This window comes from Balaenoptera acutorostrata, chromosome 19 (genome assembly GCF_949987535.1).
Source record: "Balaenoptera acutorostrata chromosome 19, mBalAcu1.1, whole genome shotgun sequence".
NCBI classification, from domain to species: domain Eukaryota; kingdom Metazoa; phylum Chordata; class Mammalia; order Artiodactyla; family Balaenopteridae; genus Balaenoptera; species Balaenoptera acutorostrata.
Window position 1 is genome coordinate 50251432 of NC_080082.1, and position 23498 is coordinate 50274929.

Here is a 23498-nt window from a genome sequence, read left to right on the forward strand (position 1 = left end):
TGGCACCACCAATAACTCCACCTCCCAATATTCTTGTTCTAGTGCAGTACCTTCCTCCCCACTGATTCTGGGCTTGGCCACATGACTGACTTTGACCAGTGGGGTATCAGCAGGCATGATGCAAGCAGGGGTTTTTTCTCTTGGAATATTCCCTCTTGGAGCTACTGCGTGAGATCAGATCGTTCTACCCTCCTGGAGGGACCACAGGGAGAGGGATGCTCGGCTCACTCTCAGAAGTTCCAGCCGTCTCAGCTGAGCTATCAGACATGTGAGTGCTGTTGTCCAGGCCAATCGGGCCTCCAGCTGACGGCAGCCACGTGTGTGACCAAAGCAAGATAGCAGAACTGCCCAGCTCAGCCCAGCCCAGATTGCAGAATCACGAACAAAAAAAGTGGTGGTGGACTTCCTTGGTGGTGCAGTGGTTAAGAATCCGCCTGGCAATGCAGGGGACACGGGTTGGAGCCCTGGCCCAGGAAGATCCCACAGACCGCGGAGCAACTAAGCCCGTGCGCCACAACTACTGAACCTGCGCTCTAGAGCCCACGAGCCACAACTACTGAAGCCCGCGTGCCACAACTACGAAAGCTTGCATGCCTGGAGCCCGTGCTCCGCAACAGAGAAGCCACTGCAAAGAAGCCCGCGCACCACAACGAAGAGTAGCCCCCGCTCGCCACAACTAGAGAAAGACTGCGCACAGCAACGAAGACCCTACGCAACCAAAAATAAATAAATAAATTTATCAAAAAACAAAAAAAGTGGTGGTTGTTTTAAGCCTTAAGTTTTGGGGTAGAGACACTGGCACATGCCCTGAAATGTGCTTGGTTTGTTGTCCGTGAGAGGCTCCAAGCAGTGGGGGCTACCGTGTGTCAGAGGGCTTTCTGGAGCGACAAGACTGGGACGGAGGACAGAGCAGAGGCTGTGGGGCAGAGGTACAAGGGGGCATTGTGGAGGTCTTCTGTCTTTAGTTTGGGTTTCTACGGAAGCAGAGGCTGAGGCAAGGATTTGAGGACAAGATTACCTGCAAGGGGTGGGGAACATTGATAGGGGAGGCGGGAAGGGACCCAGAAAAGGGAAAGCTGCCAAGAAAGGGTACGTTATCAAGCCAGAAGCACGGTGGAGAACAGGAGCTTCATTCCACTGGGGAGCTTTGAGAGCCCGTGTAGAACACACACTTGCCAGTTATCCCCACGGAGGCAGGGGACCTGGAGTATTTATATACCGTCTCCCTTCAGTCAGTCACTGGTTGAGAGCTGTTCGAGTGGGAAGAGGCATGATCCTCCTGGCATGGAAGCCTTGCCACACTCATACCCAAGGCAAAGCGGGCACCAGTGGTCTGAGAACGCCCACAGGCAGAGTCACGTGCTGGCCCTGGCAGTGAGACCACCAGGTGCTGACAGGGTGAGGGGGACAGGATATGGACTTGGCACCCGCCGTGTCTGCTACAACCCCCCACCCAGACACATTCACCCAAACACGGCTCCTCAGCCACTTCCCTGCACCAATGATAAGAGATTAGACAGTAACGGTTCTAGTCCAAACTGAGTTTAATCAAGAGTTTCAGATAGGGGAGGGATTCACTAGAAATACTGAGGTCTGGGTCAGGGGCCTGGTTGTGTTCTGACTTAAAGCAGTAGGACCCAGGGGACTCTAATCGAGAGTCCTTCCTACGTCTCAGGGTTAAGGACCTGAAGGGGGTGGATCCTGGGGAGGTCAGGGGTCATCTTAGGAGCTCTACTAGGATGGTACCGGAAGCTGTTTTGGCGTACTCCAAGTACCATATGGGGAGTTACATCTGGACCCCAAAAGATCCTGGTGGGGAAAGGGTTGGGGGTCCAGTGTGTTTCACAGAAACAATCAAGGGGCCTCGATTTCACAGAAATCATCAAGGGGGCTCCTTGTGGGTGGGGGAAGGGTATCATACCACCCCAAATATTGGGGACTGTTTACCCGCCAACAGCCATTTTGGGGTTTTAATGTAAGACCCCGATGGCAGGACATTATGCACATACATTATCACGGATTTGCAACATTAGCATACGCTGGCTGTCCCACAGGACGGTGGGGACTGGAAAATCAGTCCAGGTTCTGGGTCTGAGTCCTAAGAGGACAGGCCTGGGGGTGCCACACGGCTCCTCTTCAGTAGCTGCCGGAGCTGTGGACAAGACAAGAGGGGGAGAAGCTTGAGAGGTTGCAAGGAGAACAAGCACACCCTGTGAAGTTGGGGGTCAGAGAGAAGTGAGTCGGGTCAGTTGGGTTTGAAGGTCAGAGGTTCTGAGTCAAGATGCGGGGCTGGGGAGGAAGGCTCGTTCACACAATGAATCAAGGATCCCGAGCAAAGGTGTTGCTGGCCGGGGGTTCCCACCTTGGGACTGGCATTGAGGACTGGGAGTCAAAGGGGAGAAGCAAGGGGCCAGAGTCACATTTGGGGGTCAGAAGTCCCACTCTGAGGTCAGGACTAAAAGTCAGGGGGCTGGAGGTCATACTTGGGGATCAAAGGTCACACCTTGAGGTCAGGATTCAGGGTTGAAAGTAGAGGTCACACTCTGAGGTCAGGGTGGAAACAGAGGTCAGGAGGAGTCACCATTATCAGGCAAGGGAGCAAACACTGAGGTCCAGGGTCATTTTTTTTTTTTTTTTGGCCGTGCCACACGGCATGTGAGATCTTAAGTTCCCCAACCAGGGATGGAACCCATGCCCCTCGCAGTGGAAGCGTGGAGTCTTAACCGCTGGACCACCAGGGAAGTCCCTCAAGGTCACATTTTGAAGTCAGAGTTGGATAAGGGTCAAGGTCACCTTCTGAGATTACAAGTCACCCTCTACAGTCAGGAATGATGGGGTCGGGGGTGCACCCTGCAGTCGGGGTGGGCTCAGTGCTCACCCCCTCGGGGCCCGGCCCGGGCCGTAGCAGGTGGACAGGCTGCTCGTTCTCCAGGTTGCGCAACGTTGGATCCGCCCCAGCTGCCAGCAGGCGCCGCACAATGGCCTCCTGGGCCGGCCCAGGGGGCAGGGCGGCCGCCATGTGGAGGGCTGTGTTCCCGTGGGCCTGGGGACGGTGAGGGGGCCCTGATGAAGACGCAGGCTCAGCTGGCCTGGGCCCTCGATGGTGCGCTTCATATTCCGTCACACCCAGGTCGCACATGTCCCTCCTCACATCCCCCAGAAGCCCCCTCCAGGGCCACATTCCACACACCCCTCTAGGCCCTACACGTGCCCCGTCCACGTCCCACACAGTGGCCCCTCCACAGCCACAGCCCGCGGGACTCCCAACATCCCACTGCCCGCTCTCTGCCACGTCTCACCCAATCTGCACATTCCAGCCTAGGCCCCTACCTTCATGTTGACAAAGGCCCGCAGGTCTCCCCGTGGCAGCGCCAGCAGCAGCTGAACCAGGGTCGGGTTGGCAGCCTGCACAGCCAAGTGCAGAACTGTCTTGTTGCTCTTGATCTCCTGTGAGGAGGGGAACGGCAGAGGTCAGGCCAGTCCTCTCACCCAAGCCTCCACCCATGGAACCCAAGCGCCTTTAGACACCCTGTCTCTCTTTGTCAAGCACCCAGGAGTGCCTTATACAGTTGTATGTGCTGTGCACTCTACAGGAATACCAGATTTAAGGGGGTGCCATTCAGATCATACACATCACCGAACGGTACATTTATTAAGACAATTTTCCAGCCCAAGTATCTTTGAGAAAAAGATTTCTTTTCTATTCCCCCAAAGGAGCTCTCCGGACTAGCAGCCGCCCTGGCCAGCCCACATTCTATTAAACACAGTAAAATGCGCCCACATCCCACATGGACTGTATTTTATCTATAAGGATGGGAACTGAGCAGCCTTCCTCAGTGGACTACCTAAGCCTGTATCTACTTCCATACCGAACTGTTCTCTTCATATTTGGAAGCAAATAAAGACATTTTCCACAATGAAACTTTACTATGTGCCTTTAAAGAATTTGTAATGATAATAAACATTAAAAATTTTGTGTTTAGACATAGAAAATAAACTTACGGTTACCAAAGGGGAAAGGGGATGGGGGAGGATAAATTAGGAGTTTGGGATTAGCAGATACAAACTACTACATGTAAAACAGATAAACAACAAGGTCTTACTGTATAGCACAGGGAACTAGATTCAATATCCTGTAATAATCCATAACAGAAAAGAATATGAAAAAGAATATGTGTATATGTGTACAACTGAATCACTCTGCTGTACACCAGAAACTAACACAACACTGTAAATCAACTATACTTCAATTTTTTAAAAGATTGTGGGTTTATATAGGGCAAAACAACCTAGCTGGCTCATCAAAAAAAATTATGAAGAGAAAACTCTAAAGGAGGGGAAGCTCTAAATTAAGAGCTTAAAAGGACATATCACTGCAATGTGTGGGCTTTATTTGGATCCTAGTTTTTTTTTCATTTTCTTTTTTAAATGAAAAAAATAAATGTATGTCACTTTAGAGTCAAATAAAAATTTGAACACAGGATATTTGATATTATGAGACTGTTAATTTTTTTTAAGGTGGAATAAAGGTACTGAGGTTAACAACAGTTCTTGTCTTCTAAAGACAAATATTTATGGGTAAAACTGTAAGCTGGGATTTGCTTAAAAATAATACAGGAGAAGTGGATGGGAAAGGACTGGCTATGAGTTGCTGGTTATTTATGTTGGGTACATGGAGTTCATTATACTATTTTCTGTACTTTACCTATGTTCAAAATTCTTAAACTAAAATTTAAAAATCCAAAACAATGAGTAGATGTTTAATTCTCTCAGCCAGCCTTTGAAGGAGCTACTGTCAGGAAGGAGGAGACTATATGTATTCACAGCTGGATTCTGGGGTCAGGCCACCTGGGCTCAAATCCCCTCTCTGACACTCACAAGGTATAAGATTTTTGAGTCTTTGAGCCTCAGTTTCCTTATTAGTGAAAGACAGAAAGTAATAATAGTATACACATCAAAGTGTGTTTGTGAGGATTCAATTAGCTAATCCATGAAACTTAGTGTTTGATGAATAGTAAGTGCTTGGTAAATATAAGTTAAGATCAGTATTATTCCCAGTTGACAACTGGGACACAGAGAAGTGAAGTCACATGTTCAAGGTCACACAGCTGGGAAGAGGCAAGTCAGCATTTGTTTCGAGCCCCTGGATATCCAGGCGCCCCCATCCCACGTGCCCTCCTGGAGGCCAGCTGCCCACTGCCCAGCTCACCTGGCTGGTATGATCAGCACCCATGTGCAGCAACATCTTGACGCAAGCCAGCCTGTCTTGGGCCTGGGTACTCAGTACTGGGGGATATAGGTCGGGTGGGTGCATAGCAACGTTGAGGGCCAGGATGGCTGTGTGGAGAGGGGTGAGGCCTGCAGAGTAGAGACAGTGAGGACTCTACATCTGGAGCACCGACCCCACCCAGCCCCACCAGCCCCACCCACCCTGCCCACCACCCGACTTACCCTCGAAGTCTCTGGCTTCGATGTCAACTCGAACCCCTGAGTTAATCACAGCCTGGGAGGAGGAGGACGTAGAGAGCTGGATTAGGGTCTCCCCAGGCCTCCTAGCCCTGAAAGCCAGGATCTAGGCAATCAGTCTATCCCATTCATCCCACCTGCCAGGTGAACATACCGAGAGAACTCTTGGGAGCCCATATGTAGCAGCCACGTGTAAGACAGAACGCCCTTGATGGTCAGTGGTGTTGGGTTCCGCTCCCAGGTTCAGTAGATCCTCCACAATCAGGGGCTGGTTGGCAGCAGCAGCCACCAGAAGAGGGGTCTGCAGGAGTCAGGAAAGGTCAGTCTGGGCCTCCAGTACCCTCCCCTCTGAAAACCAGGAATCCAGGCCTCCAGACCCTCTGCCCTCAGATCCAGGAGTCCAGGCCCTCAGTCCTCACCTTGCCCTTATGCTCACGAATGTCCAGATGTCTGTACACTTGGAGCATCTCAGCTGCGGCGTACGCGGCCCAGCGCAACCCTCGAGCCGCAAACAGGTGCAGGAGCCTGAGGATAGGTGGAAGGCAGCAATGAGCACAGCACCCCAGCTGAACAGGGGAGCCTGCAGATTCCATCCCCTGTACTCACGTGTCTCCCTCCTCATCCTGGGCCAGCAGCTTTTGTGGCCCCAAAGCCAGCATGTGAGCACGGGCAGTGTCCAGGGATGGTCCGTTGACCACAGGAGGCAACTGTGGGGGTCCTGAAGGGAGTCCAGAACCTCTCCAAGATCCTGCCTGTGGCAGGGAAGGTTCTGCATAGGGCCGAGTATCCAGGGGGTCCTGAAGGGTACAGGTGATGGGGAGAGCCAGTCAGCTGAGAATTCCCTCTTTCTACCACACACACATACACGTACAGAGCGCCAGGCAGAGTGGGTGGGCGTCCCATCTGTGCCAAGTGACCTTGGACCTTTGGGCCTCAGTTTTGCCCATCTGAGGAATGGGATCCTAACCCAGCCCCAGACATCTCAGAATGCTACATAAGGGCAACTGGAAATCTTAGGAGCCCTTCAGCACCCAGTTCCCATTCTGTATCTCACCTCCATCCCCAGGGGAAATGAACACGGCCGCCCTGGGTCCGAGTGTGAGTAGAAGTCAGGAGTCAGGAAACCTTCAGCAGCAGAAGCAGGGTAAGAGTAGGGCCTGTCCGTGTAGGCAGCATGCGTGTTGGGGTCCCAGTCTGGAAAGCCCATGGGGGGTGCCAGGCTGCCAAGTCCAGAACCCACAGTCTCCTGGTGTGCTGGGAAGTGAGTATGGCCTGCATGTGAGAGGAGGAGCAGGGGCAGGCCTGGTTACCAGAGTTAGGGGAAGTCACAGCCCAGACAGGACCTGTGTGAGGGCCTGGAGTCCCCAAGGTACTGAAAGCTAGTACTTCTGGGGCACCAAGGGGCTGGAAGCTTGGACTTTTGGGACCTAAATGCCTGGGACACTGAGGGGTTGAGGGCCTAGATTCCAGGCTGGGAGCCTGGGCCCCTGAAGGACTATGTGCACAGACTACTGGGCTCCAGAGAATCTGGTTCTACTCTGCAGGTCTCAGCAAGAATGAGGGCCTAACTCCTAAGTTCCTGAAAGTTCTAAGAGTTGGGATGTTTGAGTCCCTGAGGGAAGCTGGGGCTAGGAGCTGAGGGAACCAGGTGAGTTTCCAGACCTACCAGCTTCACCCTCATTCACAGATGGGGTCAGCGGCTGGGCCAGGGGAGCCAGGAACTGTCCCTGTAGAGGCATAAGCAAAAAGAAACAAGGGTGAATTTATCTGGCAGATTCCTCAGCATCCATTCCCCACCTACAGGGCATCTAAGTCAGGACTACGTCTCTCATCAGCCCCGAGGGCCCAGCAAGGCAGCAAGTCCTTGCCCAACAGGACATGGCCTCATGGGAGTTGCAGTTTACAGCGCTTCATGGGCCTCACCGGTAGCCCACCAGCGTCAGGCTGCTGCTGGCGGCGCCTTTGTTCTTCTAGGAGCTTCTTCACCGTCTGTGATGGGCAGTGGCTGCGCTCATTCCGGCTCACTGCGGGGTGAGGAGGGAGGGAAGTTATCAGGGGTCCTTAAGTCACCCAAGTGCGCCGGGGAGTGAATCTGAGCGCCCTCTTCGCCCTCCCGCGCGGAAAAACTGGCACACCGATGCCGCCTGAGAACTCCAAAGCCAATCTAAGATTTCGGGTGCGGCGCCGCCTCCGCGGTTTCCTTCCTTTTGCTCCGCACTTCCCCCTCTGACCCAACTTTCCACCAGCGTCGTGGAAACTGAGGAAGGAGGTGGAGGCGCCCTCTGCAGCCCCCCTCCCTCTGCCTGCCACTTCCGTGAAAAATCCCACCTCACCCCACCCCCAGATCTCCCAGTCCTGAGGGATTCGGGGCGTCGCCGGGCATCACTCCCCAGAGACGCACATCCAGGTTCCCAATATCTCTCTGCCCTAGAAGCTGCCCTGATACTTCTTCCTCGGGATACCAGGCATCCGAGTCCCCAGCCCCTCTCCCTGAGGAACCACGAAGTCAGTAGCCCCCTAGCTCATTAGGAATCCAAAGGTTCAGACCTCGCCCCCCTCTTCAGACCCAGAAGTCCAAGCCCCACCTCACGGGAGTCTGGGAGACTCGCATCCCCTTCCCCAGGACCCAGGAGTCCGGGCCCTCAACCTACTCCCCCCTAGGACCTGGGAATCCCAGTTTCCAGACTCCTTGTTCGCACGACGCAAGAAGGCTGGGCCCTCACCCTTCCGAGCCCTCACCCTTCCGAGCCCCGCTCGAGCATAGCAAGGGTTAAGCGCCGGAGGGCGGACTCGGAAACAGCCCAGACGCGACGCGCTGACGTCACGGCGCTCACGCAAGGGAATCTTCCACCTCCCTCTTCCTCTAGGCCCGGCGGCCCAGGTGCCCCGCTCCGAGACGCGATGCGTGGCCAAGCGTGGCGTTCGTGGAATCCCCGCACAAGGGAAATTCCTGCTCAGCCCGGGGACCCGGGCCGGGTGGCGACTCGGGAAATCCCAGGGTGGGGCAGGGTCACGGCCAGAGTGCATCCCTGCGGCCAAGCCCCGGACCTTGCCCACCCAGACCTTGGCTAATTTCAAACAACGCCCCCCAAAACTCGATCCAGCCTCTTTTTCTACAGCATGGAGTCCGGGTCGCCAGCCCCCTCCTCCCAGGACCCAGGCAGGAGTCGGGGCTCCCAGCGCTTTCACCCCCCGGGACCTAGGATTCAGGATCAACAGTCCTTTACCCCACCCCACCACCCCACCCCGGGACTCAAGAGTCCAGAATCCCAGCCGCTCCTCCCAGGAGTCTGGACCCTCCGCCCCCTCCAAACACCGGGTGCCCTCACTCTCAGCTTGATGCTTCACCGCTCACTCTTGATGCTCTAGCTCCGTCCCTCAGAGCCTCAAGAGTCCGTCCCCCAGCCCCGCTCTTAGGGGCCGAGCGTGCCTCACCTCCCCGCCCCTCCATTACCTCGGAGATTCCGTGGTGCGGATTGTGGGGCCCCAGGCCCCCGGCCTCGGCGCTGCGCCAGCCTCGCTGTTTCCCCGCGGAGCCGCCGCCGGGTCCCCGATCTTGCGTCGGGTCCCCCCGCGACTTTTTAAACTGAAGTTCTGGCACCGCCCAGTCGTGGGACGGGCCCCGCCCACAAGCCCGGGAGTCCCCGGGTTGCGCTCGAGCAAACTTGGGGTCTAAATGGGCGGGGCTGACTTTAAGAGCCCGACTCCTAAGTCTCCCCGGAAACAGGGATTGGGAACCCCGTCTTTGGTCTGAGGGAGAAGGGGCCTGGGGTAGCGGACCCCTGAAAGAGGAGGGAACTGGGGACCTGGACTTTTGTCCAAGGGGGTGTTGGAGGCCTTGACTCCCAGGCCCTGCGCTGGCGGAGGGGCGGGGGGACGCTGCCAGTATTATTGGGTCCTGAGAGAGAAGGGGGCTGGGGTTCTGAACTCCCTGGTCTCGAGGGAAGAAAGGTCTGTAGGTAAGAGTGATATAGGTGGACTCAAATTTCCCCCCTTCCACACATCACCTTTTTCAGAGGCCAATTCTCATTTATTCATTCATAATTAAAAATAATTACTGCAAGGGAGGTACTTTGCTGGGTGCTGTGGTATAGCTGTGAACTAAGCAGGCAGGAATTCCCAACCCTCAAGCCAACTGACATTCCAGTGGGAGGCTCATTCTCAGTTCCCATCTTGGTGACCATGGAAATCATATTTCTCCCCTGCCCTCAAGACTCTATGCTCTCCTGGTTCTCCTCCCTCACTTGCTGCTCCTTCCGTTTTACTGGCTGTTTCCTCCTCTTCACCCATTCTTGGTGTTGGGAGGAGGTGGTGTTCCTCCTCTGTCTGTACTCACTTCCTTGATGATCTCATCCAGTCTCATGGCTTTAAATACCATCCATAAGCCAGCAATCCCCAAATTTACATCTCCAGACCAGACTTATCCCCTGAACTCAGAGAGGCAGCTGTGGTCATTCAGCTCCTCCACAGGGAGATCTATCAGGCATTTCCAACCCAGTTTGCCCAAACCTTGGCACTTTCCCCCCTAAGCCTGCTTCCCCTCCTTCTCCATCGTGTCAAAGGATGCTTCGTCTCCTCCGTTGCTTAGGCCAGAAGCTTTGGTCATCCTGGACCCCTCTCTCTCATACACATATCCACTCCATCAGCAAGTTTTGTTGGCTCTACCTTCAAAATCTTTCCAGGATCTCCCCAGTGCCCACACCCTGGTCTACCTGTCACGTCCCCCCTGGACGATCACAGCAGCCTCCCTGATCTCTCTGACCCTCCCCCTAGTTTGTCCCTAAAGGCTGTCAGAGAGATCCATCACCTCTCCCCCTCCCACACACACACAGGAAGCAGGTAGCCTTGCCACCGGCAGAGTGATATCCGCTATTGTTGCCTCTCTACTCCCCATTGTTCCTCAGGACTTCTCTGGACCAAAGCCCTTTGACAGACCTCTTCCAGCCCCCAGCCCACCATGGTTCCTCCAGGCAACATTCTGTTCCTGCTTTTGCTCCCAGGTGAAGCCAGTGGTTATGGGGGGTGTTAGGCAGAGTTTTGTGAAAGGAGTGGCTTGGGGTGGCATCTGAAGGGAGGGGTGCTGAGGATGGGTCCTTCTCCCAGTGCCCTTTCCCTTCCATAGAGAAACTTCTGGGCCTGGTTCTTTGGGGAGGGAAGCTGAGTTTGGATGGCTGCTGTTCGTTCCCTTCTCACCGCTGGGTCTCTGCCTCTACTTCTGATTTCCTGTCTCCCTCTGTGTCTCTGGGTGCTTCCCTCCCATTTGGCCCCTCTTTCTCATTTGATCTCTCCAGAGTGGAGGCTACTTCTCAGGACATCACCTTTCCCTGCACCCTGTTTTGAGAACCACCTCTCCCCACTGATCTACCTTCCCTCTCCTTCCACAGTGGCTGCAGCTCAGATGACCCCAGGTGAGAAATCAACACCCTGTCCCCTTTGCAGCACCACTTCAGGTCCTGCTTCCATCCCTAAAGTGTGGCCTGTGGGTCCTGGATCTCACCTTGCATCCCCGAATCAGAGCCCCCAGAGGATCTGCAGCCCTCTCTAGGTCCCCATCTCACTGTCCTCATCACCAAACTGAAGGCCCAGGGACTCGGCCACCCCCCAGCCTGTCTTCAGGAGTACTTACTATGCCCAAAGCACAGTCCTGGGAGCCCTGGGACAACCCCCAGCCTCTCTCTGGATCTCCCTCTCCCCTCATTCCCCAGGGAATCTGGGACACCCACCTTCAAAGGGACTTCCTCTGACCCATATGCCCAAAGCCCAGGCCCAAGTGTCTGGAACCCCCCTCAGCTGCCTTCTGTCTTGGCTCCCACCCTTCAGGTTCCTGTTCCGGATGTGGGCCCCTCTTCCTGCCACTCCTGGCGGGTCTCGTGGCCGCAGATGCGGTTGTGTCACAGCTAATTGTGGTGGTGGTGTTTGTGTGTGTGCGCCCACGCAGCAGGCCCACCCAAGGTGAGGGCAGGGACCGAGCTGGGCCTGAAGAGGCATGGTGTCCCTAGGGAGGGGGTCCCCAGGGCGGGCACCCCCGGGCAAGCCCTCGAGGTTCTGGGGAAACCCTGGGGGCGGTGCTTGGGGGGAACTCCTGAGGAAACCCCTGAGGCAGGGGGTCCCCAAGGAAGTGGAGATGTGGGTGGAAGGTGGGTGGTCAGGCCTCGTGCTTTCTCTTCCCCACACTCAGAAGATGGCAGAATCTACATCAACATGCCTGGCAGGGGGTGACTCCCCAGTAACTGTGACATATGACTTCTGACCCTGTCATCCTGGATTGTGTGTGGCGGCACAGGAAATCCAACCCTCTTTTGGGCTGGAATAAAGCAATTGAAATACTTCTTGTTCTAATTCTTTCTCAGACAACCCAGGTTCCCCAAAGACTCCCTCTCATTTAGCTGTTTCTGGGTCCTTGATCCCCCTAGAACCCCACATATCCCCATCCTGTCAGCCCAGGGATCGGGAATAACTCAACATTGTTTGTGTGCTCCATGTTTATTTGGGGGCAGTAGTGGGGAGAAGTTGACGTCTCATTGTGGACACTCTGTGGATCCGTATTTTGGTGGGAGTAGGAATAGAGTGCTGGGCAGGCATCAGGAATGATTGGATCCAGGCATCAGGTTGTTGACTGCCCTGGTTTGGGCTCATTTTTAATATGGCCTCTGTGCGTTGAGGTTGCTGTAGACATCTGTCCTCTGGCCTTGGAGCTCCTAAAGGGATGGACAGGGTGTGGACCATCAGTGAAGGGAGTCCACCGAATAAACTGAAAATAAAATCTAGCCTTCTCCCAGTGGCCTGCAAGGCCCCTGGCAGCTTCTTCAACCTTGTAGCCATGATAGAGATCTGGATTTTATTCAAGTGCCTTCAATGTTCCCCTTTCTCCTCTGCCTCATTGTTATGCCCCAGCCGAGGGGCCGTTGTGTGTGCTGTTCACTCTGCCTGAAACACTGGTCCCCTAGATATTCCCATGGATAGTTCCTTCTCACCCTTCAAGTCTCAGCTCATGTCACTTTCTCAGAGAGGCATTTCTTGATTTCTGCATCTATAGTTTCTTCCCCGCACACGCAAGTCACTGTCACATCAACCCACTTTATTTCCTTCATGTTGCCTCCCCAAATGATCTTATTTGTTAATCTGCTTCAAGTCTGTCTCCCCAGGACTTCCCTGGTGCCGCATTGGTTAGGAATCCGCCTGCCAGTGCAGGGGACACGGGTTCGAGCCCTGGTCCGGGAAGATACCACATGCCACGGAGTAAATAAGCCCGTGTACCACAACTACTGAGCCTGCACTCTAGAGCCCGCGAGCCACAACTACTGAGCCCACGTGCCACAACTACTGAAGCCCGCACGCCTAGAGCCTGTGCTCTGCAACAAGAGAAGCCACCGCAATGAGAAGCCCGCGCACCACAACAAAGAGTAGCCCCCGCTTGCCGCAACTAGAGAAAGCCCACAAGCAGCAACAAAGACCCAACGCAGCCAAAGATAAAAATTAATTAATTAATTAATTAATTTTTTAAAAAAAAGTCTGTCTCCCCAACTAGGATGTAAGCTCTGCTGCTGTATCTCCAGCATCTAGCATATATAGACCCTCAACAAATTCCACCAAAGGAATGAACAAACTGCGGCTTTGCCCTAAAATTTCACTGCATCCCACCTCCCCCAGTAACTGGAAAACCCCTTCAGTCTTCTGGACCTCACAGAGCCAAACTTGAGATTCTTATACTTTACAAAGAGACTTTTTATCCACAAGTGAGGCAAAGCAAAGTCGGTTGCAGACAAGTAAAACAGATTTCACAGAGCGGGGTTCACAATGGGGATGGGGTGGGGTTCTATGGCCCCAAGATGCAGGCCTCAGATAGAATCCCTGAAATCGTATACAAATGCCCGGTCTGGAGCTCATCTTTCTGGAGAGGGTCTGTTTGGCTTCCATTAGATTCTCAGAGGAGCTCATGACCCCCCTAAAGGGTTAAGAATGGCATTGACAGGAGGTGGGAGATGGAAAGATGACATTTGCATCGTGGTTCTTAAGAAGGGTTTCAAGGATACTTGCACTGCCTCTAGATTATATGCACAATTTTGTATTTTTTTGTGTGGATTTTTCTGAAGAGTCTCTGGCTTTCGTCAGTTTCTCAAAGGCTGCAGGGTCCCTCCCCCACAAATTCAGAGCTCCTCTCTTTAGAGTTACCAAACTAGGGTTGAATTATATCCTCTGCCCTTATGAGGACTTCTCTGAGAAATCAGCCTGTCCTGGGCTGGGCTTTTCCGGAACAATTCAGAGCCTGCCTTCTGGCTGAGACAAACCATCCCTGTATTTCCCCTCCACGCATTTTAAGCTGAGCATAAGGTTGTGATTGATCATTGAAAGCAGTTTTGGATGCTATGTCTTCAAGTGTCTGAGGAGCTGCTGAGAAAGTGGGCTTTAGAGTCTAGGTTCTGCAGGGGCTGGGGGAGGGGTATTTGGGACAAGACACCCTCAGGACAGGAGTGAGGTGTGAGAAAGAAAAGCTGGTTTCCTCACCTGATAAGGTGACTCTGTCTCAGTGATGTGCTGTTTCCGGGTCACTGCTGGGGGGTGGGGAACAGCAGAGTTCAGAGACAGACGGGGTGAGAATTGGGACCATTTTGTTGCAAAAGCCGCCCCTCCATCACCTCCTTTTGGGTGGATGTGACTGGGGAGCTTACCCCTCCCTGCCAGGCAAGTCCTCAGAGGGTCCCAGGCCATCCCCGGCCAGCTCCACTCACCCTCCGTGGGTCCTCGTCCCCGAGGGACCAGCCGACCCAGGGAGTACACGGCCAGGGCGATGAAGAGGGTCAGCGCCAGGTCCCCCAGCACGATCCCCGCCAGCACGCCGGGGCTCACCGAGGGGCAGTTGCAGTCTGGGAATGTAAGTGGCACAGGAGTCAGAGGAGACCAGTGGGAGTTGGGAATTGGGAGGTGGCGTCAGTCATCAGTGGGTGGTGTGGAGAGACTGGGGAAGGGACAGAGGTGGGGTGGTCTTTGGGAGGTAGGGAGGGGGATCGCAAGGTCTAGGCCTACCTGTATGGGCCTGAACGAGGCTGAGACCTGAGGAGAGAAAAAGAAGGTAAACTGAGACACGTGACTATGACTGGGGGTTGGGCAGAGAAGCTGGGTAGGGTGGGTCCTGGCAGGCAGCAGGCTCAGGTGGAGAGCCACATCTGGTGGGACCTGCGGGCCGGCATCAAGGCCACCGGACTGTGTTACTTCTACATCGACTTGTCCTGTTGCAACACCCTCAGAATCCCCTCCTTCTGCTTCTCCCAGAGGCCAGATCTTGGGGGGCGCAGGCTCTGGGTGAGACCCATAGGGTTTGGGGCGCCAGGGATCTGCTCCGGTACCAACCCCCACCCTTTGGTTCTCTCTTTCCGCCCTGTTCCCTGCCCTGCCCAGAGCTGAGCCCAGGAGCTGCCAAAGCCCCCAACTCACCACCCACAGTCAGGAGAGACAGGAGCCTGTTGGAGGGTCCAAGGCCCCCCATGATGCAGGCGACGCTGCTGGACACCACAGTCCAAGGCGGGTGGGATGTGGCGTAGTGTCCAACCAAGTAAAGGAGGAAGTCTGAGGTGGGTGGTGGCAGGAGGGAGGAGGGGACGATGGGGGAGGAGGAACGGAGACGGATACCACCAAGGATTCAGGCCCAGACACCCCAGGGGCCATGCTGCAGCCCCCAATGGCTGGAACGAAGGGCAAAAGGTACGTGTGTCAACTCGACCTCCATCCCTAGGCAGGGGTCAGACATCATTATAACAGGAGGGTCTGTGGCTGACTGTGATTGAAGCTATCTCTGCCTCTTCCTGGCTGGACAACCTTGGACAAGTCACTCAACCTCTCTGGGCCTCAGTTTCCTCATCTGTAAAATGAGGAGTAAAATAGTACCTACTTTATACTATTGTTGTGGGGAATCAAATGAATTAATATTTCTAGAACAGGGTCTGACCCTTGTCAGCGTTTTATAAGAACCAGTTATAATTACTTGACAATCAGAACCATGTGATGTTCATAGGATATTAAAAGAGAACCATCAGGATACGGGTACTAACGACGTGCAGGCACCCCGTCCCAAGTGTTCATGCATTTAACCCCCAAGAACACTCTTCTGAGGTAGATGCTCTGATCCCCATTTTACAGAAAGATAAAGACACTTGCCCAAGGTGACACAGAACATAAAGGCAGAAATGGAACCCAGGACCCAAAGACAGATATTTGACCCTAAGAGAGAAAGAAAAAAGAACCAAGATGGAGGCTAGGGAAGGAGAAAGTAGCGGGAAGGCAGAGAAAGAGGGAGACGAATAGGCAGTGACACAGATGCACACGGCACAGACGCAGGACTGGGGCTTTGGGGTGAGGCAGGTGGGGGAAACGTGGTAACACTGGGCCAGGTTAGGCTGCTCCCACCAAATGAGGAAGTGGCTGGAAGCGAGCACTGACCGAGGCCACCCAGGAGATGACAAGGACTTCTAGCCCCGGCAGGACATGAGCCGGGGCTGGGGAAGGAGGAACCTGAGGTTAGGGCGCCGGGGGGGATGGGCCAGCAGCAGGAAGCCCCCCTCCCCTGTGCAGGCGGCACACCCACAGCTCCCCGGGGGGCCGGGCTCAGGAGAAAAAAGGGGAAACTGGATGCTGGTCATGGGACAGACGCTGAGTGGCCCGTTGCGGGGGCGTAGTATTTGGAGTCTGGAAGAGGGTCAGGGCCGAGTCCCGGGCAGCGCTGGCTGCTAACGCCGCCACTGCCCAGGCCTGGCCGAGTCCCGCCGCAGAAGAATCAACACCCCACCATCACCACCACCGCCACCAGGTCTGGAGGGAGCAGGTCCTGCAGGCCCTACTGGCACACCAGGCATCTCAAGGTGGCTGAAGCCCAGCGAGCCGGGGGCAGTCAGAGACCAGAGGAAGCTCTGAGCCAGGAGGGCCTTGATCTGACTCGGGTGTTCCCAGGGTTCCCTCTGGCTGGGCGTGGGGAGCAGACTGTGGGGGGCAGGGGCAGGAGCTGGGGGCCAGGCTGCTGCAGTGGTCCAGTTTCTTGTGAGGATTCTGTGAGGTCTGTTAGAATCAGGCTTGCCTGGCACCCTGTATATGCTCAATGAACGTTCATCTTTATCAACATCATTGCTGTTACTGTTATTAGTACTTCAAGTCTTCAGCTCTGGGCTCTCCTTGAGAAAAATCCTCCCTCTATCTCTCAGCCTCAGCCTCCTGATCTGATTCTTCCAGCTCCAGCCAGGCCCAGGCTGTCCCCAGTCTAACAGCCCCACACCCAGGCAACGCCCAGTCAGAACAGATGTGGCCATAGGGCTGGATCGGAGTCCTGGGGCTCCCCTTTGGCTGCTGAGATGTGGGGAAGTCTGAGGTGTCCCAAGGGAACCGACTGGGGTGGTGGTAGATATTTGTGGGATGTGGGGTAGAGGCCCTTTACCAACCAAAAGTGAAGTAGTTCAATATTTTAGCGACAGGTACAACTGTACTGGTGCAGACCCCTATATGCCAGCCTGGGCTGGTCTCCATTCCACTGGGAAAAGGAACAGGCTGAGATGGAGGGCAGCACCCTCCTCCCAGTGCCAGACTCCAGGAAGCAGGGTTGCCCCCCTGGCCACCAGATCTGTAAAGTGTCTCAGTCTCTCCTGGCAGCAGCCCAAGAGTTGGGGAAGATCAAAGCTGACTTTCCCAGAAGGCAGGCTGTGTGCTGAGTCTGTGACAAGCTTCCCTCTGTGGAAGCTACAGTCCCTCCCCACTCTCCCTGCTTCCACTTTTCCCCCCTACAGTCCATCTTCCCCACAGCAGCCAGAGGAAGCTTTCTGAAAAGTGAGACAAATAACCCACTTTTTTAAATGGCCGAAAGATTTGAACAGACACGTCACAAAACAAGAGATGTGACTGGCCAAACAGCATGTGAAAAAACGCTCAACATCATAAGTCATTAGGGAAATACAAACTAAAACCACAATGAAATACACACCTACTAGAATGACAAAAAAAAAATTTTTTTTTCAGTATTTATTTATTTGGCTGTGCCCGGTCTTAGCTGTGGCATGCAGGATCTAGTTCCCTGATCAGGGATCAAACCTGGGCCCCCTGCATTGGGAGTGTGGAGTCCCAAACACTGGACCACCAGGGAAGTCCCTAGAATGACAATAATTAAAAACACTGACCCTACCAAGTGTCAGCAGAGATGTGGAACAATTGGAAATGTAAAATAGAACGTTGGAAAAGAGTTTGATAGTTTCTTATAAAGTTAAATAGTCACCTAAGCATAGATCCAGCAATTCTGCAAAAGAAGGCATTTACCGGAGAGAAATAAAAACATATGTTCATATAAAGACCTGCCCATCTCTGTGGCCTCCCCTCGGGCCTCTTTTCCCCTGACTTCCCCTACTCGAGTTACACTGGCCTTCTTGCTGTTTCTTGAATAAGTCAAGCTCATTCTCACCTCAGGGCCTTTGTACCTGCTGTTCCCCCTGTCTGTGATGCTTTTCCTGAAGTCTTTGAATAATTGACCCTTTCTCATCCTCCAGGTGTCAACCCAAATGCTACACACTCACAGAGGCCTCCCCTGACCACCACTGCTCAAGTCACCTACTACCAATTTCATTTTCTTCCTGTATTTGTCATGCCTGAAATTCTCTGACTTATGTATTCCTATTTCTACGGTCCGCCACTTCCTCTGGAATGGAAACTCCATAAGAAGAGGAATCTTTCTGTCTTGTTCACTGTTGTGTCCCCAGCACACATAGCAGATGCTCAATAAATATTCTTTGGCTCTTGGCCCTAATGACCACCAGTGGTAACAGGTTGTATTAAACATGGCTCCTCATCTCTGCAGAAGATTAAGGGTATCCCAGACATGCCCACTATTTCTTCTTGAATTGATCATTTGGCAGATAAGAATGCTAGTGTCCCCCAGTATCCTCCTACTCCTTCTTGCATGGAATTTTTAGCAGGGCCGCTGGCCACTAGACTAAAGACTGTATTTCCTGGCCTCATCTGCATTTAAGTGGACATATGACTTCATTCTGGCTGACGGGCCGTGTGGGAAGTCAATGAGCCATGTATAGGTCATAGCTTTCGTGGAAAGGGTATACTCTACCCTTCTTCAATTTTCTCATTTGCTGGAATTTGAACGAGGGAAGGATCATCTTGGAACAAAGTGGATGAGGGCAACATGATAAGGACAAAAGAGCAACAAGATAGAAGGAGCCTCAGTACCCATCATCTTGGAAGAGCCACACCATCCCTGGACTGTTATGTGAGAGAGAAACTTCTACCTTGTTTAAGCCACTCGTGGTAGTAGTCTCTAAAAACAGTCACCAAGAATTTCTTCATCCCAATATGCACATGCTGTTCCCTCATCAAGAGGTACAGAGCCCATTTTCCCTCCCCTTCATTCTGAGCTGACCTTATGACTTGCTTTGACTAAGAACACAGTGAAGGTGATGCTGTGCCTAGGCTGTACGAAGCCTTACAGCTTCCGCTCTTACTCTTCTGGAACCCAGCTGCCATGTTGTAAGGACGTCCAAGCTCCCTCCCTGGAGAGTGAGGCCGCACAAAGAGGCCCTAGAGGATGAGCTACCATGTGGAGAGAGAGGCCACATGGATGAGAACCAAAGCACCCCAGCAGACGGGAAGTGCCAGAGCCCCAGAAGATCCAGTCTTCTTGGATCTTCCGTGCCATGCCAGCCACCAGTTAAATGCAGCCCCTTGAATGACCCCCAGCCAACACATACATGAAGCAGAAGAATCATCCAGTCAGCTCACAGAATCATAAGAAACAACTACATGTTGGGATGATCTGTTACAAAGCATTAGACAATGGAAACAGCACTGTTATTTTGGGGGACGTTGTAACTGCAGCCAAGTCTATATCCTACCTGACATAGTTTCAAATGCCCTTCTTGAACTAGCTGAGTTTAGAGGGTGAAGTTTGTGAAGATTTGGAGGTTAGTGCACACATGCTCTAAGGGAAAGCTGAGAATCCAAACATCAGAGGGAAGGGGGTGATAGAACATTGGACAGATCTGGATGGGTACCAGGACTCTCTCTCCATAGCTTGCCTCTGCTTCTCTCGAGGCCCACTTTGTTCAGCCCTCTCTGTTCATTATGGAACAACAGAGTTTCTGCCATCAATAGTTTACTCTTGCTGGTCCCTTGATTTATATATATATGACAGGCTGGGACCTGGGACCTGGGACCCTTTGCTGCAGTGCTTGCAGAATACAAGAAACAGAGCAACAGAATACAAAGAAACTATAAGGGACTAAAAATAACTGTGTACATGCACAGTTGGGGCAAGTTACGAACAACAAGATACAAAGACTGGGACTTCCCTGGTGGCCCAATGGGTAGGACTCCATGCCATGCTCCCAGTGTAGGGTCCTGGGTTTGACCCCTGGTCAGGGAACTAGATCCCACATGCATGCTGCAACTAAGAAGTCCACATGCTGCAACTAAGACCCAGCACAGCCAAAATAAATAAATAAATATTAAAAAATAAAATACTCAACTACTGCTTCTGAGGCGTCAGGAGCAAAAGCAGGATACTGCACGTGACCCCTGCACACAGCACCACCAAGTGGGTTGGCCAACCGCCTAAGCCAACCCTCCGGCCCGGACCCATGAACCCACCCCTACCCTCACCCAATTTAAGTTACCAGCTCACCCCCCTTCAGGAAGCAAGCAAGGGGAACTGTTACTTGTTTTCACTCCTTCGTGCTGCAGCACGAGTCCCAGTAGAGCCTTGCCTGAATTTCTCATCCGGCCTCTTATCAATTACTATTGATTAAGGAGTCCAAGAATGCTGGTTGGTTAGATAGATAGATAGATAGATAGATAGATAGATAGATAGATAGACAGACAGATAGAGATATATAATATAGATATAGATATACATCCTGGGAAAGGGCAAAGATTGGCTCAGCACAAATAACCTACCCACCTCAAAACTGGGGTGAGGGATGAAATCTGTAAGAAAATGGCAGGATCCATGAGGACACTGAAATGGAGCAGGAGGGAGGAACAGTCCCTAGAAGCAGCATGGAAGGGATGCTGTTGGCGTCTCACCCATATTCCCTCAGCATTTACCATTTCCAAGCACACAAGCTGGCTTCTAACTGCCCGCTCTGTGGTTATCTTCTTGAGGGCTCTTTCTGGCTGTTGCAACCCACTCTGCCCAAGCTGGAAAGGGCCACGGAGTTAATGCCCCTGGGAGCAGCTCTCTGCCAATAACTGATGGGAGTTGGTAGATAAATACCCCAGCTCCCTCACCCCTTGGATGAACAACTCTAGACTGTTCTACAGTCTTCCAGGATTCCCCAGCAAGATTAAGCTCCAATTGCTCTAGATAACACACCCTTCATTGGCTCATCCTTCCCTGTCTCCCTTCCCCACTCCCTGTTGGTGTTCTCTGAACTTCAAGTAAATGGCTTGCACTTGAATCCTCTTTTCAGCGTCTGCTTCTGGAGGAACCTACACTAAGACAAAGGGAGTTTAATTTCCAGAAGGAAAGAGGGGCACCGGGTCATCAGTACAATGGATGCCCATGACATCTCTTATCCCTATCCCTTTCTCAAAAGACTTGCTGCTTCCACAATTTGAAAGTGGGAATTATCCATGCCCACCCCCTGACACTGGTTATTAAACCAACACTACACTTGACCCAAACATAGTAGTCAGGGTTCTTCGTTACATACCATAGAAACCAAGGCAACTAGTTTAAACAGAAAAGGAGGTGTGTTCAATGATGTTAAGGAAACCGCTGAATCTCTAGGAGGGCCAGAGAAGCACTCCCGGGGCTACACAAATCCTAATGCCCACCCAGAATTTTCTGCTAAGACTTCTGATGTTCACATCAGAATCGATTTTACAGGTTGCCTCCTTCTCCTCACTCTCTTTCAAATCGAATCATGATGTGAGTACCAAAATACTTGCAGATGAAATATGATGTTTGGGATTTGCTACATAACAATACAGAAGAGGGGAATGAGTGGTAAAGGATGGGCCATGGTTGGACGGTTGTTGGGAGCAGATAGATTACTGAGGATTCCTCATACTTTTCTGTCTACTTTTCTGTCTTTTCAAAATTTTCCAAATTAAAAGAAAATTTTTCAAACATGGGTGCATTTGGTTGGCAGAGTACGGAAAACATGCCCACACCACAGCTGCAAGGAAGGGTGGGAAAGTGGTTTCTGATTTCTAGACTGGGGAGGCCAAATTCACGAGGTAGGAAATTCCCAAAACGTAGAGCTGATGTTCAGAAGGCTCTGGACATCTGGATAGAAAGCATGAGAATTGTCCAAAATACCAGGGGAACCAATCCATCGGGCCTGCCTTACCCTTCCTAGATAAGATAATAGTTTGATTCTTTGGTCAAAATAAAATGGAAAACCACAGTGAGATACCACTACACATCTATTAGAATGGCAAACAGCAACAACAACATTGACAATATCTAGAGCTGCCAAAGATGTGAACAACTAGAACTCTTATACATTGCCGATGGGAGTGCAAAATAGTACAGACCCTTTAGAAAACAGTTTGGCTGTTTCTTATAAGGTTAAACATATTCTTACCGTATGACCCAACAATCTCATTCCTAGGTGGTTTTTTTGGGGGGGGGAGCTGCATTGGGTCTTCGTTGCTGTGCGTGGGCTTTCTCTAGTTGCAGTGAGCAGGGGGGCTACTCTTTGTTGCGGTGTGCGGGCTTCTCATTGTGGTGGCTTCTCATTGCAGAGCAGGGGCTCTAGGTGCGCGGGCTTCAGTAGCTGTAGCACGCAGGCTCAGTAGTTGTGGCTCCCGGGCTCTAGAGTGCAGGCTCAGTAGTTGTGGTGCACGGGCTTAGTTGCTCCATGGCATGTGGGATCTTCCTGGACCAGGGCTCGAACCCGTGTCCCCTGCATTGACAGGAGGATTCTTAACCACTGCACCACCAGGGAAGGCCTCATTCCTAGGTTTTTACCCCAGAGAAGTGAAAACTTAAGCTCACCTAAAAACCAGTATGCCAAATGAATAGTGGCTTTCGTCATAATTGCCCCAAACTAGAAACAACTCAAGTGTTCGTCAACAGATGAATGGATAAACAAACTGTGATACCTCCATACAATGGAATATTATTTGGCAATTAAAAGGAATAAGCTACTAATACACACAACAGCACAGACAAATCTGAAATGCATCATGTTAAGTGAAAGAAGCCAGACTCAAAAAGTCTACATACACGATTCCATTCATATGACATTCTGGAAAAGGTAAACTATAGGGACAGAAATCAGGTCAGTGTCTGCCAAGAGCTGGAAGTAGAGGGAGCGGTTGACCACAAAGGGAAATCCGGGAGTGATAGAATTCTATATTTTCATCGTGGTGACTATTACATGGCTGTATGCATTTGTCAAACCCATAGAAAAATACACTAAAAAGGGTGATTTTTACTCTATGTAAATTCTACCTGAGTAAAAAAATTTTTTTGTGTTTTTAATGAAATGACAGTTGTAAGCACCAAAGAAACTGGTAAAGAGGTTTCACGATCTCTTCATTTCCTATCAGTTATTTCCTATCAGTGGATGACTACCCAGATGTTTCCCACTCTGGCGTATGGGAAAGGGCCAGCAAGCGCTGTTTGGCTAGAAGGTGAGTGAGCCTGAATGCTAGTGATCAGCATTGTTTTCTCCCCTTCTTCTATTGAAACAGCATTTAGAATTGGGCATCTGGTTCTCTGACCAAGACTATGTTTCTCAGCCTCTTTGGAGCCAGGTGAGGCCTTGTAACTGTCTTCTGGCCAATGGAATGTGGGAAGAAACAAAATGGGCAACTTCTGTATTTTTGTTTGTTTGTTTTGTTTGGGGTTTTTTTTTTTTTTTTTTTTTTTTTTGGGCCGCGCTGTGTGGCATTTGGGATCTTAGTTCCCCAACCAGGAATCGAACCCGTGCCCCTTGCACTGGGAGCACGGAGTCTTAACCACTGGACCGCCAGGGAAGTGGCTGGGTTGTGTTTCTGAAGGCAAAAGTGTGCCCTGCCTGTCTCTGCTCTTCCTCTTGGCTGGA

The 23498-nt window shown here is 52.2% G+C and overlaps 3 protein-coding genes across 7 annotated transcripts; 1 reads left to right on the forward strand and 2 right to left on the reverse strand.

Moving 5' to 3' along the window:
- Positions 1 to 1540: 1540 nt before the first annotated feature.
- On the reverse strand, positions 1541 to 9004 carry NFKBID (NFKB inhibitor delta). 3 transcript variants are annotated; one of them, XM_057533382.1, is made up of 12 exons: positions 8921 to 9004; positions 7390 to 7490; positions 7133 to 7193; positions 6521 to 6720; positions 6073 to 6263; positions 5886 to 5991; positions 5621 to 5767; positions 5452 to 5503; positions 5210 to 5358; positions 3331 to 3447; positions 2879 to 3043; positions 1541 to 2152 (listed from the first exon to the last, which is right to left on the reverse strand). In XM_057533382.1, the coding sequence occupies exons 4-12, from the start codon at positions 6671 to 6673 to the stop codon at positions 2099 to 2101; spliced, it is 1134 nt and encodes a 377-aa protein (XP_057389365.1). In that variant the 5' UTR covers positions 6674 to 6720; positions 7133 to 7193; positions 7390 to 7490; positions 8921 to 9004; the 3' UTR covers positions 1541 to 2098. The 3 variants fall into 3 exon arrangements, with proteins under 3 accessions (XP_057389365.1, XP_007165294.2, XP_057389364.1); XM_007165232.2 differs by lacking the exon at positions 8921 to 9004 and having other exon boundaries at positions 6521 to 6738; positions 7390 to 8641; XM_057533381.1 differs by lacking the exons at positions 6521 to 6720; positions 8921 to 9004 and having other exon boundaries at positions 7390 to 8641.
- A 1419-nt stretch (positions 9005 to 10423) lies between these two features.
- HCST (hematopoietic cell signal transducer) lies at positions 10424 to 11685 on the forward strand. The gene is made up of 4 exons (XM_007165169.2): positions 10424 to 10466; positions 10851 to 10874; positions 11287 to 11418; positions 11645 to 11685. The coding sequence occupies exons 1-4, from the start codon at positions 10424 to 10426 to the stop codon at positions 11683 to 11685; spliced, it is 240 nt and encodes a 79-aa protein (XP_007165231.1).
- A 261-nt stretch (positions 11686 to 11946) lies between these two features.
- TYROBP (transmembrane immune signaling adaptor TYROBP) lies at positions 11947 to 15012 on the reverse strand. Of its 3 annotated transcripts, none has more exons than XM_007165171.3 (5): positions 14899 to 15012; positions 14491 to 14517; positions 14196 to 14330; positions 13972 to 14015; positions 11947 to 12164 (listed from the first exon to the last, which is right to left on the reverse strand). In XM_007165171.3, exons 1-5 carry the CDS (start codon positions 14948 to 14950, stop codon positions 12105 to 12107), a joined length of 318 nt encoding a protein of 105 aa, XP_007165233.1. In that variant the 5' UTR covers positions 14951 to 15012; the 3' UTR covers positions 11947 to 12104. The 3 variants fall into 3 exon arrangements, with proteins under 3 accessions (XP_007165233.1, XP_007165232.1, XP_028021094.1); XM_007165170.3 differs by having other exon boundaries at positions 13972 to 14018; XM_028165293.1 differs by having other exon boundaries at positions 13972 to 14018; positions 14136 to 14330.
- Positions 15013 to 23498: the final 8486 nt, after the last annotated feature.